Source organism: Athene cunicularia (genome assembly GCF_003259725.1).
Source record: "Athene cunicularia isolate RWA chromosome 4 unlocalized genomic scaffold, athCun1 chr4_part2, whole genome shotgun sequence".
Lineage (NCBI taxonomy): Eukaryota > Metazoa > Chordata > Aves > Strigiformes > Strigidae > Athene > Athene cunicularia.
The window spans coordinates 9,180,793-9,201,529 of NW_020799099.1; the positions used below are offsets into that span (position 1 = coordinate 9,180,793).

Sequence of the window (20,737 nt, forward strand, 5' to 3'; positions counted from 1 at the left end):
AAACAGAAAACATTTAAGTTTGAGCAATTCTGGCAGTCAGTGCTGGTATAATACATAACTTTTAATGTACAGTATGGACTGTGTTCTTCTGTAATGTGCATTTCCACAGAATCTGACCGTGTGGTTCAAGACTGTACCTTTAAACATAGTATCTTGCCATCGATTTGACAGCCAGAAATGTCTATGTAGACAAAAAATACTTGCTAACCCTGTAAGACACACTATGATAAAGCAGGTCTATGAGTCTCTGTTCTTTAGCAGTTTCTACATAAATATGGATATTGCCACACAAGATAAGAAACAGACGTTAGTAGAAGGTTTGCTTTCTTTCAAAGTGCCGTCAGGTGTTTAAAACACTATTTTGCTCTGCCTGTTTATTCTTTAACCAGGTTTCCTTCAGAACTGTGTTGCAGCAGAAGTGTATCAAGTTTACATTTTTTCCCCACTGTTTTTCAACTATTTCCAAATTCTTGGAATTACCCTAGAATGTGCCCTAGAAAACTGTTGCGATAAAGATCAATTAAAGGGAACATTTTGAAAAGAGAACCATCGCCAACAGCAGAAAAAAATGATCATATTTATACTTTTATCAATCATGGTCTCCTAGATACTTCTGCAAGAGATTCCAAAAGCCTTTCATATTCCAAAACAAGCAGTGCAGCATGATGGAAGATACTCACTATGTTCATGAGGGTGAGGAGGTAGTTTTGAACATGTTCTTTGCCATGGAATCGGACGACAGAGTCATCCACACCTAGCAGCACCTCGATGTTGTAGTCATCATCTCCGGCATGCCTGCGTCGCCTCAGGGTTTCATTCAGTTGCTGCTCGACGCCACTGTACAAGGAACTCAGGTCTCCAAGGCCGCCAAGAAGAGACTCTATAAGAAGGAGTAAGACATTAACATCTACTCCAATTCCATTTCAGAAATATCCTCCTGCACATCACCCTCACCTGTAGAGTCACCACTTCTTTGGATAAAATAAAGCAGGGAGACTGAAAAGATTATTTTAGTGGCATGGGGGCAATCACCAGATACCCAATCAAAAAATTAATTCAACCATATAGTCCTATAATCACATGGCTCTTATATTTCAACCTTATGGTTCTATAATCACATGGTTCTTATTTCAAGCATAAAATACTTGGCCAAATACTTCCTTTCTAACCCAGAATTTCCCCCTGCCTTTTTTTCTACCACATCAGGCATTTGTTATGAAGTACAAGAGACATGAGATGCTTCAGCATTCACTGGGGATGCTGTACAACACTTGTGGCTTTAGTGCTCAAAAGTAATGCAGTCAGACCCAATTAATGTTGAAAAGATCTCAAACAGCAGTGTAGTGGGTTTCCCCCTCATACCCCATCACTGGAACAGCTAAGCTAGAATTTATGAACGATTTACTATTCCTGTAATTATTTGTTTAAAAAGTAGGTGTTGGAATATAGCCTCCTGTGAGTATCACAGAATACTAGAAGGGTCCCTCGAAGACACGGGTTAAGGGGCAGAGTTCAGATGAACCATTCTGAATTGGCTTTTAAGGGGATGCATTCAATAGCCTACATCTGCAATGATTCAAAAGCTATTCCTTCCCCTTCGGACAGTAAAGCAAAACTATCACCATAGATTTTTGACAGGAAAAAAGTTACAGCTGTAGGTTACTTAGTTCTTCCTAAATCTAAGCCAGCACACCAACAGGCTCTAAGCAATGAACAACAGTGAAGAGACCCGTTTGGAATATTTCACAGTGTAAACCACCAGCTACATACTGCAGTTCTCACTAGGAACTGGGCTGTTCTTCTGCCTCTGTCTCTACAACAGGCAAGGAGCATCTCCATTTCCCATTTCTTCCACATAGAAGAAAGAGACGACACAGCCCTTAAACACACAACGATCCTCCCGTTCTGTGAACCCAGCAAAAGCAACCAGCATCTAATGGACAGAAAGGAGGGCACAGTCCCACCTTCCACTTGGGTTGACTTGTACTATAATGGGGCATTTCCCCAAATGATGCTACAGCTTTCAAGCCCTTCTTCTTCTCTACACTGCAGCTGATGAAAGCCAAGGTTACGAGTACACAAACCGGCCCTTCACATGTTTTCAGGCATGACTCCCAGTAAACTGGATGTAAGTTTTGTTGGTGGAAGGACAGCAGGACCAGGTCCAATGTTGCAAAATGTGCTGGATGACCACACTGTAATTCATCTTGAACAGATTCAACTACTGGCTGAGTTAGCTGGGATGCCTCTCCCTCCTAAGTATCACAGTGGTTCACAGGAACACATAAATAACTTTACCCAAACCCGACATCAAATGGCGAGGTTGTCCCCAGTTGTTTTCAGAAGCTTAGCCTGCCACTGTGGGTGAGAGACCAGGTCTGCAAACAGCTTTACAATTCAACCGCAAGTCCTCTTGCTCTCAAGAATGTGAACCCTGTGATGGCACACAAGTGGGAAATTCATAGACAAACTCAAATTCTAAAAACTGCTGCAGCTGGCAAAGCTGCCGAGCACGGTGTCCAACGGAAACACACCCGTAATGTCACCATACTGCTGCGCCCGCAGCATGAATGGAACAGCTTGAGATCACTCCAGAGCGAACCAACTATCTGCATGGTGCAGCACCTTTGGTTTGGCCATCACTTCCTTTCTTAAATAGGTGGTTTTGCAGTTCCAATGAGGAAGAGAATCTCTTTTTAGTGTGCATGTGAGCATGCAGAGTGAGTCAGAAAGGATTCCTTTTTTCCCACTCCTCTAATATGTAACCATTTTCTGCACACAGAGGCCATTCTGAATATGCCAATATTTTCCACGCATGCACCCACAGAATGTTTTTCAAGTGTGCAATCCCAATGAAGTAAGAAAAAATAACCTCACTCTAGGAAGAAATGTAATGACCGTTTTTGGCCAAGATTTGGAAAAAAAAAAAAAAAAAAAAAGAAAAAGTAGTACTGGAAACATTTTCAAACATTGAGCCTCCCACTTCCTGAAATGCAACTTGCATACTGCTTTCTACAAAACCCCAAACCTCCCCCTGACTGGGCTCAGTGGTGAAAACCCAACCATTTCACTCAGCCTGGCACCAGGACTTCTGAGGCTATTAAGTGGTACCCACTCTAGCTGCCATTTTCGTGGTGCTGACTGGTTTTTAATTTTTTATCTGTTCTTCTTGGCACTACTTAAGTGTTCCTCCCTAACAGAAATGCTAACATCAAAACCGACTTTAAGGCTGATTTGAGCTGCTTATCAGTTAGTAATTACTTTGCAAGACTCATTCTGTGTGTTGCCTTCCCCCATACCTTTCTGGGAAGTAAAGCAGTGGGATCCTCGCCCTAAACGTACCCACTGTACATCGCTATGTCCTGTCCAAAAAATACAGGGTAATACAAGTGGTTTATCGATTCTCTTGCTTGTCCATTTTCTATAATCCAACACTTAAGTGACTTCAGAGTCAAACAATCAGAATCAAACCCAGAGTGCAAGTACTAAGGCTAGCTCTGCTTGCAAATGCTGCAATCTGCATCCATTGACAAGCACTTAAGAGAATGTAAGGTCAAAGGGATGATGTATGACATGTGAGAGCAGCAGCACAAAGTCAGAAGATGCCCTTTCTTCATGCCCTTGCTTATGATTCAGCTAAGTACTAGGGCACTGTTGGAAATTTTAGTAGAGCTCAGAGAGTCAGTGAAGCTTTCCACAGCATTCAAGTCCCTTCTAAATACCTCAATCAACCTCAAGTTATTTAACCTAATTGATCATCATTAACTTTGGCTAGTTCTATAAAGCTTGTTCCATGATTCACTGGCTTTGGCAGAAGCGTAGGGAAGGGGGATCAGCAGATATCCTTTCTGAGCAGCAGATTAAGTGTCCTCAGATGCATTCTATTGAGGAGATGGCATTATTACCCTTATAAATACAGAATACACACATGTAACTCAGAACCTCCCAGGCGGGTAGACGCATTAGATATTTTATCTAACCCACTCTACAGAAGGCTGTCCAAGTTTGTATCTGGTCTATGCATCACACTGCTCCAAATGAGACTAATTATAAAGCCAATCCCTGTGTTTACTGTGAAGTTGTAGTGAAAACCATCTTCTGTTTCCTTTCTGTGCTGAGAGCTTCCGGGCTTTGGAAGGGTGAGCTTTTCAGAACACCACAACCCCTACAATTCAGCATTCTTTCAAAAATGTGTGAATGCTGCAGCAGGAGGAGACATTATGGAAAAATCTTAGTGGAGAGCTATTTACTGCAGTATGAGTACTACAGCCAGTTAAGACATCAGCATTCCCCATTCAATTCAATCCTTAGGTATTTACAGGTACTCATAACAGAAGGGCAGAGTTCAGGCTGAATGCTTCTTGCATAAAATCTTGGTTAATGCACAAGTCAAGCCTGTTGGGCTCTGCTCAGCAAGCCTTCACAGACTGTCTGTATTGCAACAAATAACCAACACAACCATCCTTTGCCTTTTGACCCTTCCTCTTGCCAAAACCAAAAGATATGCAAGTTGTTTCCTTCAGTCCTAACTGTGCTCTCAAACACATCTGCACATATCTGCTGACTTTCAGGGACAGACAGAGATGTGCAGCACCAGTAAATGCACATTATCTATTGGTAGTGCCACACACTACTAAAACTCAGGACACAAAACACAGCTAAGTCTCTAGAAATCATTAGGCAATCGTTAAGAAACACACATGCTATGACTTCCCCTGTGTATGATTACAGGCTTTGTGTGTAATGGACTATAAAGCAAATTGGCATTAAAAAAAGCGCATCATAATCTTTGCATATTAATACAGGGTTTAGAAAAACCTGTGGTGCTGGAAGCTGGTGTAACTCTACTGCAGGGAGCATATCATCTGCAAATATTTAAATGCAGGGGTGGTTTCAGCACTGAGATGAGCAGTTTACACATAGACAGACCTGCAAATTTTCGAGCTGAATGCTGCAGAAGTGCCTTTGGGAACACCCCTTTAACTGCATGTTGAAGCTGGTCAGCAGGTAATGGAGAAATCAATCTTTCCTTATAAAACTCTTCTCTAGAGCACAGAGCAAGTAATTCAGACACAAGCAAAAGTTGGAGAAATGACCCCCTTCTGAGTGGGAAGAGATCACAGCAATGCTTGCTGAAGTGAATTATTTAAATTAATCATCTGAAGACAAAGGTTCTTTACAAGTTAATCTACAAAGCCTACCCTGTCGCTTTGAGTACGTTGTCTAACATAGTAAATAAGAGATGGCTGTCACTGAATGGCAATATTCTCTGTTATGCAGAGAGGAAACTAGTCTGTTTGCTTGTGGATTTGTGCTAGACAAGACTAATCCATAATCTTATTCTGGAATTAGCTGGTTCATTATCTCTTCCTTTTTTATTTTGCTAGTCACCTGCATCTTCTACATCACGCTCTTTATCTGTCAGAAAAAGATTAATCCATGCTCTTTCACCAAGTGAAATGCTTATGCAAACATTTGGGTAGGAAGTCAAAACATACAGCATTGTATGCTCATGTGCAGGTGTGGGTTTTTTTTTCTTTTTTCTTTTTTCACAGGACACATCAGAGCCTGTCTACTATGCATCATCTAGCAAAAATGAGGAGAGCAAAGGATGACATCTTTGTTCAGTCCAGCTTGGGTTCCTCTGCCAAGCAAGAAAAGGCAGGAAGAGTTTTGTGCTTGTAGCAAATGAAGTAGTGGAAATGGAGCAGAGACAGACCAGAAGGAAATCTCCCCCACATGCTTTGTCATCATATTTTGTTGATTTTGTTGAAAACTGTGGTTGCTAAACCTTGCCTTGTACCACCTCTAGAGACTTGGAACCATGCTGCTGGAAGCAGACTGCAAGTTTCTGTCAAGTACAAATATATCTACAGAGCCTCTCTGTGAACCCAGACGTGCGTATTCTAAAAGCCATAACCCCTTTGCAGACCAATAAAGTCTGCCACCCTTCTAAATCCTTTTTCAGAAACACTGAACTTTTAACATATACACCTACGTCAAAAAATGGGCATAACTGTACCCCTCCTAAATGCATTAAAAAAAATATTCTGGGTTACAACATGTATCTTTCCTACAGTGTATAAAAGAACAAAACTATAGCTCATTCCCTACTATTAAATAAAGCTGTGATCTGTCCAAGTCTAATTTGATCAACGCTGCCGTCAGTACAACCTCTGGGTACCTAAAGAAAGCCCTAAGTATTTCCCACATGGAAGATTCTTAGTCTTATTTTATATGGCAAAATACGTGGGCTGAATTCTGTGATACAATGCCAGGAATAGCAGCAGCATTCCTTATACCTAACTATGTATATATGTTCCTCGTGCGTGCTTAAGGAGTAACAGGGTATCTCCAGATGTTGCATCTTTTCTTCAGCCACATTTCACTTGGTGTAACTGGGCTGAGCATGAGATATTGACACTTCACTCCCTTTGAGCTGGCACTGGACACCCTTGGAGACCTCAGCTAGTGGTGGCAAATGAGGGAAGGCAGGGATTGTTTTGCAGCAGCAGGAATGGGGTCATCTTCAGAATCAGATGGTTACAGCCCGGTGCCTCCTTAGTCCCTGACTGCTTCCCTCATGTTGAAGAAAACTCAGCAAATAAGACAATATACTGGCTCCAAGATTCACAGTGGTAAGTACAAGGTGGAGGTGAGTGCAGGGTAACTACAAACCTACTCTTGTCCAGGTACTCACTCACTCCAAGTCACACCATGCATCAAAGAACAATATGATGACTCTCCAGGACACCAGACTCACAGACAAGAGTCTGCTGAATTGATACCACAGCTGCTACTGCTGCACTTCTGGCCTCAAGATTTATGCCTTTTCCTGCGTTTCTTTTGGAGGCACTCAACAGATGTCTGAGCTAGCAGAGAAGCAGTTCAAATTCATTAGTGCACAAAAAAGAAAATGTCTCAAAACAGCAAGATGTGACTCATGCTTCACTCCCAAATGCGGACCGCTCTCTGGAGAGAAGTCTGGCTCACCGTACACCTGCAGTCACGCTCCTGAATCTGTAGAGCTGGAAAGCAACAGATTCAGTGGGCAGGGATGTCTTGACTTATGGTGATCTACCTTGTTTAGACATAGGTTTAGTGCCCAGTATTAATAGCAGTGTTCTTAATAGGAATTGTGTTGTACTGTTTCCTGAGAAAAAGAACAAATAGAGAAGGAAGAACTGCATTTCAAGAAGGATCCTAAGTATAATAATGAAAACTGATCAACAGAGGTAAGAACCATGGAGAGAAAGGAAGCATAGAATCACAGAATGGTTTGGGTTGGAAGGGACCTTAAAGACAATCTAGTTCCAACCCCCCTGCCATGGGCAGGGACACCTTCCACTAGCCCAGGTTGCTCAAAGCCCCGTCCAACCTGGCCTTGAACACTGCCAGGGAGGGGGCAGCCACAGCTTCCCTGGACAACCTATTCCAGTGCCTCACCACCCTCATATATGTATCTTCCCTACATCTAAATCTGCCCTCTTTCAGTTTAAAACCGCTACCCTTTGTCATATCCCTACACCCCCTGATAAGGAGTCCCTCCCCATCTTTCCTGTAGCCCCCTTTAAGTACTGGGAGGCCGCTCTAAAATCTTCCTAGAACCTTCTCTTCTCCAGTTTGAACAGCCCCAACTCTCTCAGCCTGTCCTCATAAGGGAGGTGCTCCAGCCCCTGATCATCTTCATGGCCTCCTCTGGACCCACTCAAGCAGGTCCATGTCATTCTTCTGTTGGGGGCCCCAGAGCTGGACACAGCACTGCAGGTGGGGTCTCACGAGAGTGGAGCAGAGGGGGAGAATCCCCTCCCTCGACCTGCTGGCCACACTTCTCTTGATGCAGCCCAGGACATGGTTGGCTTTCTGGGCTGTGGTAAGCACATGAGCAAAAGCAGAAAGAAGAGATTGGGGGTTTGCAAGCATGCAAGTGTAGCTCTTCTGTGCCTGGCGAAGACCTGGCAGTGGTGCTGGAGAAGGACAACCCTATGCTTGGGTGTTCTGGAAAAACTGCCCACAAGGCCAGCGGGCAAGCCAGGATGCATGAGCTGATCATTGGCTGGGAATGCTGTGGCTGGTCCTTGCATGGACCCACCACTGCACAATGGGTGTGCCGGCCACAGATGCAGAGTCCTTGGGGGCAGGACGATGTTGCCAAGGCAGCCATAAGGTAGAGTTTCTTTTTGGCAAAAGATTATGACCCACTGAAAAATTTAAGAGAAGCAAGCATCCAACTGCCTAATTTAGTCTTTTCCTGGAAATGCAGCTGGCAACAGTATCTAGGGAGGCTCCACAACTTCACTAATTCAAAATGAAAATAATGAAAAATCAGTTTAGAACAAATTGAGATCAATGTATATCCCTTCTTAATGAGTGTGTTAATGTATAAAATGTCCCCAAGGACAGCTGTATTCTGTAGCAACTAAAAAATTCCATTATGCTGTTTTCAAAGAAACTAGGCCAGCTCATAATGTCACTTCTAAAGTTGCATTAAGTAGCCATTGCACATTTTTCTACTTGTTAACCTCTGGATGAATAGGAATTTCCATGATTGCTTTCTCTCCTAGTTATAGTTTCTTGAAGCTCTGTGTTTTCTTCAGCTCTCAAAACCTGTGTTACCAGGGTGGAGACAGGCATTCTCACCAAGTTTTTCTCTGACTTTTTTCCCAGTCTTAATGCTTAGATCTTTACGACTGCTATAGAACTCTGTCTATTTATTTTATTTTGTTAAACTTCTGTGCATCTGCATCCAGGACAGTGACAAGAGAAACTACTAGACACAAAAAAAAGAGCTGTAAGCTCCTTGCATGGTCAAATGCAAGAGAAATGTGGAGAAAAGGATGGTTCACTTCAGAAAGGCAGCTGATGATACCAGCAGCTGAATTATACCCTGAAGATAACACCCTTGCTCAGGTTCACCACACACAAGATTTAAAAAATGAAGCAATTTTGTGAAGTGAACAGTGAAGGTACTCTAAGAAATTCTGCTTTTGAGGATATTTTTCTTTGTGATACAGAATTCTCCACAGAAAACACATGTGGGATAAACTGTGTAGAGATAACTGGTGTATCAGGCTGCTTTCAGTATTTAGCAGGTCGTCTGGCCAGACCCTGTGATTCCTGACTGTCAAGGGCCAGCCTTGGTGATGACATCTCACACCATTTCCAGAGAAGTTGGTCACTGACAGCTTCCGCCTGACTCCGAGGGAAGTTCATCAGCATCTTTGACCAACAGGTCAAAAAGACTGAGTAAGGGCAGAAACAGAGCTTGGTAACCAAAGGAACTAGCTGAAAATAACCTTTCTCCACCTTGTTCTGAGATTCACTGTCAGAAGTACTCAGGTTGGAAGGGCTCTCTGGAGGCCACTCAAAGCAGGGCCAAATTCAAGGCTACAGCAGGCTGCTAGAGACCTATTCTGGCCACTTTGAAACTCTCAATGGATGGATGTCCCAGCACCTCTCTGGGCCCCAGTCCAGGGAACCACCTTCCCCGTGAACCATTTTTTTCCTAGTATCTACTCTCATTGCCCCCATTCCAAGTTGTGACTGTTGCCTCTTGTTGTCTTGTTGAATGTTTCTGAGATGTCTTCTCTGTAGTCCCTGTATCTAATATGATTACCATACTCGTACATTACTTGTATCACTCTTCCCAAGGGGTCTCATGAACATGACTGTCCTCAAGACACAAAAAAGCCATTGTGAAAAAGTTATCCTGTAGCTTCAAGCCTATTAAAGCCAGAGATTTGCTCCAGATTTTATATATGCTTAATGCAGATCAGATTGTCAAAGGTCCTCAGCAACCTGCTTTATAACAAAGGCTCATCTGCCATTTAAATGCACCCATGGATCTCAGATAAAGAAGCATTTCAAGTCTTACCATGGATTTTTAACAGTTCCACCATACACTTTGTTGACTGTTTTGTTTGTTCTTGACTAACTACCTTTAAAGAACAATTCAAGATGTTGATGCCTTCTAAAGATCTGACCCTTTAGATGTGGAACAAGAAGCTACCAGGAGTGGATGGACAGATGTTTTGGCAGCTGGCTCCCACACACTTCAGCAGGAACACAAGAATACCTGTCAGCTTCTGTGGAGTTTTTGCCAAAAAACATAGCAGGTTGTGTAATTATAACAAAGATCAGTATGTGCACTGCAATAAATCTGTGAAAGCCCCTGTTGGTTTTTTTTTTTTTTTCCTACTAAGGCTTATTTTGAAGTGTGCCTTTGGAAAACCAGGGAAGAAAAGAAGAATCATGTAGGTCAATTTTTGAAGAATTGCATGAAATTGCCTTTTACTCCAGAAGTATCAGAATGACTTTCTAACAGTCAAACAGCGGCTTTTGTGGCACGAGAAGAATCTATACTTAAGTGTCACTGCCCTGAATCCCCCCCCTTCTCACACAAAACACCTACACCAGGACTTGCAGTCTTGACCCTTGAGATTTGGTTCCTTAATACTATCATTGCCTTTGATGGAATGTGTATGCAAGTGTGTTATTACTCTTACTTAACTGTTGTCAAAACTTCTTGTTTTTGGGGGTTAAGCGAAAGGGAGAGTTTGTATCTGAATCAAACCTAACCAAACCAGGTGGCCATAAAAATACCTGGTTTCACTATATGTTTCACCGTATCTTAAAAGCTCTACCTGTTAAGTGCTTCCAGAAGCCACTGGTCACCCTACAGGGTATGTCTCTAAGGTATTTCACAATAAATAAATATTATCTATGAAATTTTGATACCACAAAGCAAGCCAGTTCTTAGTGCAGTTACATGGAGGAAAGAATCAGATTTAACATTTCCCTCAAGGGAGGCAGAACAATCACTTGAGCATTAATAAAAAATAATTATTTAGTATAATTCAGTGGGTATTTAGCTTGCTTTTGAAAGCCCTGGTGAAATGAACATGAAGCATTAGTGATTGCCAGGATCCTCAGAGCTAAGAGGGAACATGGGTGAGATTTTAGTGTTTCCTACTTTAGGGAGCTGCTCGCAGCATCATGTCAAATGTGGGTGGCAAAGGGACAGATTGAGAAATCTTAGAAAAACACTGGGTTTTTTTCTTCATGAGAATGAATGACAGAGGCACTAACATGTATAGGAGTGAGCGGATAGTGGAGAAAACTGGACCCACCAAGATGCAAACTTTCTCTATTAGAAAAAATAAATGGTTTGAAATGTTCTACATGTAACTTTCCACAGCAGTGTTGTTAGCATTGTGATAAATATGGAGATCTGCACACAAAAATCAGATTTCATACAAAAACCAGAACCTTGAGTTCACAAGGCCCAGTTTCTTTCATTGGCATAACCAGGCAGAGAAAACCACTTCTAAAAGCCATTCCTCCCATGTGAGAACTGCAGCCCTATGGGGAATACAGTCCTGGATCTTTAGATATGTAATTCCTCCATGCTTTCTGGCTACTTTGTGAGTGAAATCACATTAAATTCAAAAGTGAAATAAAACCTCAAGAGAAAACCATACAACTCCTGCTGAAGCAAATGACACCAGGAATAGTGTTTAAGCAAGCAGTGCTGCATTTGTTCCTACTTTTTTTCCCTTGGGTTTTCCTTTAAATTAAATGTCGTGGATAATGTTTCTCACTGGTGCAACCCCAGCTTGCCGTGCAGCCCAGCCCAGCAGCCATCAAAACACTCGCCTCTTCCCAGGGCTGCTTCTGAAAGTAGTTATGTGGCTGCTAGCTATCACACAGAGGAGTACACAGGACAAATTCTTACCTACCCAAACCTGCACCGTTAGCAGGGACAGAATTTTAAAGAGAAGGAAGTGCTTCCATCACTTCAACATGCATTGTAATTTGTGAACAGTTTTAGGTTAAATAGAGAATGTTATTTCATTTTGAGCTTTAAAAAATACATCTCCCTTAAAAAGAGTATGAACTTATTTGCATTTCAAAACCTACATGAACTAAGGGGTAGTGTAAATATGTTTACAGAAGGTAACCTTCACTTGAGGGTAGTCAAAGGGTCTTCAGAAAGGTCAAAAAAGCAACTTTGTCACATAGCACAAACACAGAAGTAGTCTAAAAATATTGAAAACCTAAACAAACACAGGCATCACTTTACAGACTAAATAAAATTTAAAATATTAATTGAAGATATTTAGGACTTAAAGCATTAAGAAGAAAAACTGGAAATGAATAAAAGTTACCCAGGAGATGCCAAGAAATGAAGGCACAGTAAAGCAAAATTCAAGACATGAACAGGCACCAGGCGTTCCTTCTGCTGTGTTGTACACCATGAACCAGTATCCCACTGAGTGCATGAGGTTTTTTACCTAGTAAGATTATGAACTATTCTTTTCAGGCTCCTCTTTTTTTGAAGGTCTCCCTTGAGAGGGAGGATATGGCATCAGAGATGGAACGAAGATTTTTTTGAGAAACAGCCTCCCGCCATTCCCTCAGTGTTTCTGTTCTCCATCAATGGTCTGTAAGCCTCCTTCCAAGTTGGGATGGATTATTTAAAGGGTGCTTGACTGGTGTTAGAGACGGGCTAAGGAAGAAGCACCAAATGTGACCAAAGACAATCCTATGATGGGAGTGGCTTGCTGTTAGAGCTGTGGTAATGCAGCAACGAGTGGAGGGGAAGCCTGGGAGGAAGAAATACCACCAAAATGGAAGTAGGACCTCCCAGCCTATAGCAGGACTGCAAGGTAATGCTGACTATGGTTTGATGAAATAGACTCTGAAATAAAAATAGTAGTAATTAGGTTCAGACATAACTTCACTTTCACAGTATCTTAACCACACCGAGAAATTAAGAAAAGAGAGAGAAAAAAAATTTCTTGTGACTTCATAGGCAGTCTGGATATCTTTCAAGCTTCTGAGATGATTAAGCAAATTACAGCTTAGAGCATTAGCTCTGTTTATAGTCTCTGCAGTGGGACCCTTAGAGTGACAGTGACTTGTAGAATCACAAACAGGGATTAAAGGAAGGTCTGAACCTCTGGGTTGCAGGATTAATTCATTAAATGCATTAACTCAATGGGCCATAAACGAAAATCTTTCTTTGTTGTTAGACTTGAAAGAGAAAATAAAGTATTTTGAAGTGCTGACTGCTTCCATAAAACATTTGATTCTCTGGTACTTTAGCAATTTCAGCTACAGAATAATTCTGGGAAGAATGGAAGATTTCCTGTACTGTATTCTTTGTTGGCTCTGCAGAGCCAGCTTTGCTCTGATGTAACGGGAAGGATTCTTCCCTTCCATGCATCATCAGTGAAAACATGATGGATTGATGCCAGTCGCACATGTAGAAAGCCACGTAGAACCACCAAAGACATAACTCTGTATATATTTGAGTAAGTTTAGAGCCAACTCAGGATAAACTTTTCCAATGGAAATGGCTAGAATTTTACCCCATAATTTTCTTGTCATCACTTCCATACCTGGCATGAGGGTTTTCTAAAACTGTAGGTTATCCTTACCTGGCAGCAAACATACACAAAACAAAGCCAGAACTTAAATGTGATTAAGGAAACTATAATTAAATATGTCTGAATTTGGGTCAACTATTAACTGTTCTTCATCCCATGACCAGAAAGTGGTCACACAAAAAGTAAGAGTTCCTGAGCTCTCACTACCAGAGAACAGGAGCTTGCTGGTGCAAACTTACACTTGACAGACAAGCAGGACACTTAGTTCCCACTGCAATAGCTCTGCATTCAGTTGATTCATGGTGAAAGCACTTGGAGATTTGTCTGTGGACTTGCCATCCTCTAGGTCTTAGAAAGCATGTGAGAAATGTTGCTGGAAGCGGAGCTGTCACTGTGAGGTTCTAACACATACAATCATACAATCACACTGAGATAAGCAGCAGCTAGAAAACATAGCTGGGTGAAGGGTGGTAGCAGGCACCATGCTACTAAAGTAACTAGATATCAAAGCTACTGAATAAACCTACAGCCTTTAACTTCCAGAGCCAGAGTGAGTCTGGTTAATATAAAGCAAGCAGGAGGCGTATGTCTGAGGCATGCCAACTTTAAAAGACTTGAGTTGTTTTTAGAAAAGAATGAGGCCCACAGCATGGGCCAGATCTACAGCTATGAGATCATTTCTCTAACAACCTTCCTTCCATAGTCCTGACATGATATAAACTGGTTTGGTATTTATGCATGCTGGAAACTCCTTCGATATGTTTTAGAGCTTTAAGTAAAACCAGCTGTCACTGCTCCGGTGTAAGAAATACTGCAAGGACTCACACAATGCACTTGTCAGGTTCTCGGATAGATTTGCGGAACGTGCCACAGGTGCAGTGAGATTTAAGACACAGGTCATCTCAAATACTCCAGAGTTAGTGGATGACTGTCAAAAAGATGATGAATATGTCTCAGGATCAAACTGAGGTTGTTTTGAACATGCTGCCACTCTTTGTTGAAGGACTATTGTCTTCTACTTTGACAATCAGATGCTTAGGAGCACATCAAAGATGCTCTCGACATCCACTACTGTAGCAAAGAGGAAAAGTAACAGAGAGTAACAATGCACAGCTTACCTTCTGTATGGCCCCATGGTCTAAGGAACACTTTAACACCTTGCCTCCCCACCACTAATAAGAGATCACAGCTCTGCATCAACTTAACAGATGCCTCAGGACTTGTCTAGCCTTGCCCTGGCTCATCTGCTCTCGACCTTATTTTTAGCCTGCTTTTATCTGTAATAATGCACTGCCCATGGACAGGTGACTACTGCCTGGCTTGCCTAGCCGTAACAGCCAAGTTAGCCAGAAGTCTGATGATTAATGTGCACCTTGTTTTAGCTGTAGCTTCCGTTTGATTAGTATTACCATGAGGCGTTATGCTATATATACAAAAAAACCCTAACAGAACCTTAGATATGATCACAGCATAACACTACCTGCAGACCAGTAAGAAAGAAGAATTATAAACAGTCTGCTTGATGACCTGTATCAATAACAGAGTGGACACAAGATCAACATGGGAAAAACTCCACTGTCAGGAGCAGAAACCTCCAAGTGAGGAACTGTGGCCAGAAGTCACCCATGGCCACAGCAGCAAAGACAGGGGTAGCTATTGGCAAATTCTCTCTTAAAAGTTTTAGATGCATTTTAAAAATAATTAGATAACATGAAGTGTACGTGTTAGTTGCATTCCTACTATACCACAACTAACTGAACACACAGAAACTCTGCAGCCACAGAACAGACTACTTATGGAGAAAGACTCTCAGCCTCCCTGAAGTGAAAGCAGGATCCTCCCAGAAAAGTAACTCCACTGCTTAACAGTTAAGCAACCAACTCCTGCTTTCAGAAAAGAAGCTCTGACTAAAGAAGATATTTATCCATCAACAAATCTCACAGCAAGTCCTCATAGGAGAGAAAACATTCATTTTTGTTTCCTTCATCAGAGAGTGAGGTAGTGAAACATATATGTGGGTTTTCTCAACATACTTTGCTGATAAAGTATGGCCCTGGCTAGACATCCAGTGCATACTGGGCTGTGGCAGACAGGCTGCTGGTATCACCCAGCAGAGTTGAGAGCTGGCATATTTACTTTGGACAAATGACCTGAGAACAAGAGCTGAAAAGTGGAGATGGGCAAGAAGGGGCCACAGAGAGAAATGATCTTTGCACAGTCTGAGGCTTGTTACCATGATCTGGGATACTGCTAAAAAACTGACAAGTGACAAATATGCCTTTTTCTCTTTTTTCTCCAGATCAGTGGAGTGAGTTACATTTATGCCCCTAGTCAGTAATAAATTGAAGTTTTTGCACTTTAATTCTGTCAGGTAAGGGCCATAATCTATTTGTATACATGAAGAAGATTTGAGCATTTGGATCTGGCTCTTTAAGAGACCTGACTGATATTTTATGCTGATGGTTACAAACAAATACAGAATACATAGCAGAAGTCTGCACATCACAGATATATATAAAGCAAGCAAATCCATTCCTTTTTTGTTTTACACAATACTAAGTTCTTCAATTAAATGTCAGTGTATAACTGCTCATGTCATAATTGCAGACAAACATTACAGCTTCATGTACCACCCGGACAGTCCAAAAAAGTCCAAGACCAGAACCATTTATACATAACGCTAAAATCAGTCATGAAGTGAGCCCTTTAAACAGTTCTAATAAAAGATGAAAAATATCAAGGAAAAAAAGCCACATTTTGCAAAATCATCAGATGTATCAATGTCTAAAAGTATGGAAAAAGCATCTTTAGAGGCTTTGGTATTCAGTTTATAGATGAGAAAAAGTCAGCAACAATTTCCAGACTGGTCCATTGCTGAAATGCATACCTGGATACCTGGTCTGCTAGAACGAAACATATGTTTGGGTATGTGAGGACTCTCTTGGTTATTACAGCTCAGACTAGCCAGCCCCTTACTTACAAAGTTTCCAGCTAGGATGTGAACAGAGTGCATGACTTTCAAAGTCTCTCTCCCAGGACCATCAAAGCGCTCTGCATTCGCAACCCTAGATGTACTCATGGCTTCACGTGTCATTAAATCGGTCTGAAAATCATTTTATTTCACAAAGAAGCACACTTAAAGAGACCTTGGATTCATAATTTGAATAATGCATTATAAAGGGACAGGGAAATTCAGAAAGAGGGTGCCTTTAAAGTCCACCACATTTTGACAACATAGGATGCATTCATAATTTATTTGCTGACTCGGAACTTGCTGGAAGAAGAAATGCTGGATGCTTGAGTTGTCTGCAGCTGTGGGCAGCTTCTCTGAGATCCCTAAAGGCTTTAGAAGAGTGCCAGGGCCTAAACTCTTTAAACAGGTATTTTCAGTAGCAGACCACTATTAGGAATTTTCAATGCTCTAGGAAATTGCTTTAACAGAGATCTAGCCCCCCATTGCTCATTAATTAAGTTGTTATAACAAGGTCTCAAAATTATTTCAGTCCTGCTTTGGATTCCTTATTGCTAGGCATCTGAGCCAGCTTCTGTCAGCTGTTCAAAACACAGAAAGAGCAAAGCTTCCTACCTGGAAATGAGGGCTGGAGAGGTTGGCAGGAGCTCAGTCCTCTGCAGCTTCAGGTCACCATCAGATGGACTCCCAATTCAAAACAGTCCCACAAAACATCATGCGTACACAGCACCACTGGGCACCAGGGAATGGAGGGCTCTTTGCGGAGAGCTTCAGATAGGACTAAAAGTCATAACTATTATGTGTCTTAGAGAAAAATTATTTCCTCATCTCACACCTTGATACCATCTATGTTAGCAGCATGTATCCATAAGCCAACCTAGAAATTTCTCTGTCACTAGGAGCAGAAGCGCACCCACCACACAGCTGGCTGCTTCTGACTGCCGCTAATCTTTGAAGTAAGGTTAAAAAAGAAAACAAACCCATATTCAAATGTCAAACCATGGGGGTGGGGGAGGTGGACAGCAGAGGAACAGTCCCCACAAGCTATCAGTAAAAAAGGAATAACTGCAGCAGAAAATAGATCTCAAAAAAAGAGAAGTCCAATCACACTTTACAAGTCCCTGCATATATAAACACATTTAACACCACAGAACTTGTATGAAAAGCTTGTATTTTCTAGCTCCAGGAATATCCCTAGTATCATTTAACAATTTAAATTGACCACATCATCTGCTTTCCCACTCCTGGACAGAATCATGCCACAAAAGATGCTCTTCAAACACATTTCTCATTAGAGAAGAAAGGTTCTGCTAACCTCCAGTTCACCAGCTGCTCTTCTTCTGTGACAGAAAAGGTAAATTAGTTTCTACAATGTGGTATTCAACACTGTTAGCAATTAGCTAGTAACTTCGTGGCTGGTCATCCTTTGTTTATAGACATCTCTGCATCCAGATTTTCAGCTGCCCTCTCCCCAACAGAGGAAAAGAGTTCCTCAGATCTGTTCAAATAAATATTTCTCAGTATTTAGCTTTGTTATTAATTTGTTGTAAGGAATGCTGTTGCCAAGGATGCTTAGAGTTACTGTCTGTAAAGCTAGTTTACAATTTCCCTTCACAATCTGGACAGCTCGGGATGCAAGAGGCCTTTCTCGATGGATTGCATATTCTTCTCAAAGCAGTGACAGCTGGCTGTCGATTGTCTGATGCTACCTCTGTTAGTCCAAATTACATTTATCTTATTTTATTTCAACTCTGAAACATTGAACTTTCTGGTAAACTTTCTAAGTCAATGTGAGAACACAACCATATAAAGAGGAGGGGTAGCGGTGCTGGGATTGACCACCACTGCTACTCAAGACCTCCCACTGGTCTCAAGGTACCAACTGGCAGTGGAAACTCTAAACCTCTAGTGTGATAGAAGCCAACCACAAGAGATGATTTTCCTGCCAAGTAATAAAACCAGGAAACTGTATTTATAAGTAGATAAACTGCAGGTGGCATGGGAAACAGGAAAAGCAAAAATCTGTGAAAGAACAGTTTCTTTACCATAAAAGCCTAAGGAAATTCTACTTGGAGTAGACTTTCTTCATAATTTTTCCTTCTGTGTAATTTTCTTTCATCAGAGTGGCTCTCCCATCTTCTGTTTTGTTGGCCACCTAACTACTATTTTGGTTGTTCATTTCACTTAGATGAAGGCAGAGATGCATTTATATTCAGTTCCTTAATTTTAAATGCTGTGAAAGGAACCTAGGAACCTGTTCTTGCCACCATAAAGGTGTAACAGAAGCGTGGCACGGCCTGTTCTCATCTGTACTCCCAGCCACAGCCATTATCTCTACCGAGCAGCTCACTGTCTACTGTCAACAACAATTACACTCTAATCATCGCTTTATCTGTCTTAAGCCTCTGAAAGTCTGCAAAGTCTGCTACACTGTCCAGACAGAACAGCAAGACATCAAGACAGAACACAGCTCCATTTGATAGGGGTTTATTCAGAGCAGGGAGGCATGCCTTGCTAAAAGCAGATCAGTAGTAAAAAGACAAATGACTCTCCCTAGCTCTTGTTGATGAAAGGTGTAGAGATTCTTCCTACCAAGGAAGGATTTCTATATGCCACCAACATGGTTCACCCAAAAATATATACCTTAAAATTTGTGCTGTGGACCAGCACCACAAATGACAGATTATCCCTGACGTGGAGGCCTGTCAGTCTGATCCATGCAAGCGGTAAGCACTCCTGTTGGCTCAGAAAAAATTCTTTGTCCTTTTCCGGGATGGCTTTTGTGCTCTTTTGCCTATGGAGAAGCAGAAGGATGGCTCCCTCACTGAGGAGCTCCCGGCTGAAGGGCTGTGTGTTACTAACACACCCCGAGCCAACACTGCTGTCCAGCTGGAGAGGAGAGCTGTGAAAAGCTTGAAGCTGGTGAGGCTAAGCTTTTCCATTAATGTAATTACCAACACTGAAAACACATCGTAAAATCCAAGGAAAAAATGTCAGTTGTGAAGAGGTGGGGCACAGTAACCTGCTACTTTAAAAATGCTGAAGTACGAGAACATTTTGATGGCACCACACTGGAAAACCCAGTAACACCCCTAACTAGCACTGATGACCAGTTAATGCTGAGAGTTTGGTACTCTCTACTGCCTGAGCAGCCTTCCTCTGATGTGTTGCTAAGTGCAAAGATGAAGCTTGGAAATCTGGACGATACAGCTGGAGGACACTGGCTGAAGTGGACATTTGGCCTGATACAATAAAACATTTGAAATCTAAAAGGACAAATGAGAAGTAGAGGGAGGGAGAGATGAAGCTCAGACAAAATGCCAAAGCTAGAAGCTCTGCACATAAAGAAATGAAAGATTTCTGAATTTACCAGGGCTGAAACAATCTCTTTCTAGCTCTCATAAATTTACGTCTGTTCACAGAAGAGGTGCAACAGAAGGAATAGCTGAGCCATTTTCCCTTCCAAACTGAAGAAACCTCTTTACAGGTATAAAAAGTGAAATTATTCTTCAACATCTTCAGTCTCTCTTCTGATGTGGTTACAATAGACAAAGGGCTGTGTTTGGGTTTTTTCAGTATTTCCAGGTATCAGCTGTCACTGACGTGGTTGCACAGGCATGACACTTGTCTTCCTTTCATGCAGGAAGGCTGATGTGTCTGCAAAGGAATAGCTTTGGTAGATTAGGTCATACATGTAAGGCGCTGGTCACCACAAATGAGCATCCCTGCATATTATTAAACACCAGATTTTGTTTCAGAAGAGATATTTAGTGTTGGCATTTTAACAAAACAATCCTTACAGAAGTGAATGAGATAAATTATGTGATATCCATAAGAACAGCCTACAATAGCTATCCAGCAGCTGCAGGAGCAATCATATCCCCATTTAGATTAGGAAAAAATATTGTGTTTGACCAATAATTTCTCACTTCCATCACACTTGAGATTTAGGATTATTTTTTGTGTAAGTGAATTTAATGAGAAGAATTCAGCTTCATTTCTAAGGGAACACACAAAAGAGAAAATCATTCAGCTAAGCTGATAAGAGATGAAAAGAAAAAATAGTTAACCTAAACACTGAAAAAGATATTCTTGTAAAGTATGTCAATATGGACTAGGATAGCATAAGCAAGCACTGCAGCTTGGCTAATGCTTTCTCAAATCCAAATTTTAAAACAGAACTCGTCTACCGAGTTTTTGTGTCTTTGTGTCCACAGGTAAACACTTCAAACTGTGTTTTCAAGGGCTTCACTCAAGTCATCACCAATGAGAAACAGGCATTTTAAGAGCAATATATAGTGAAGTATTCAAATGCAGAGCTCTCTGACAGAGTGTTGGAGCATTACTACTACAGATAAAAACTGCTAATTATGCT

General features: G+C 41.6%; 1 protein-coding gene across 1 annotated transcript in view; it reads right to left on the reverse strand.

The window, feature by feature from the left end:
• Window positions 1-20,737, reverse strand: part of ADAMTS3 (ADAM metallopeptidase with thrombospondin type 1 motif 3) — a gene marked incomplete at its 5' end in the record, with an annotated part of 126,990 nt that overhangs the window by 38,182 nt on the left and 68,071 nt on the right. The window contains one exon of the mRNA XM_026847909.1: window positions 681-880. Coding sequence (XP_026703710.1) covers window positions 681-880 — 200 coding nt within the window. The remainder of the gene's footprint in view (window positions 1-680; window positions 881-20,737) is intronic.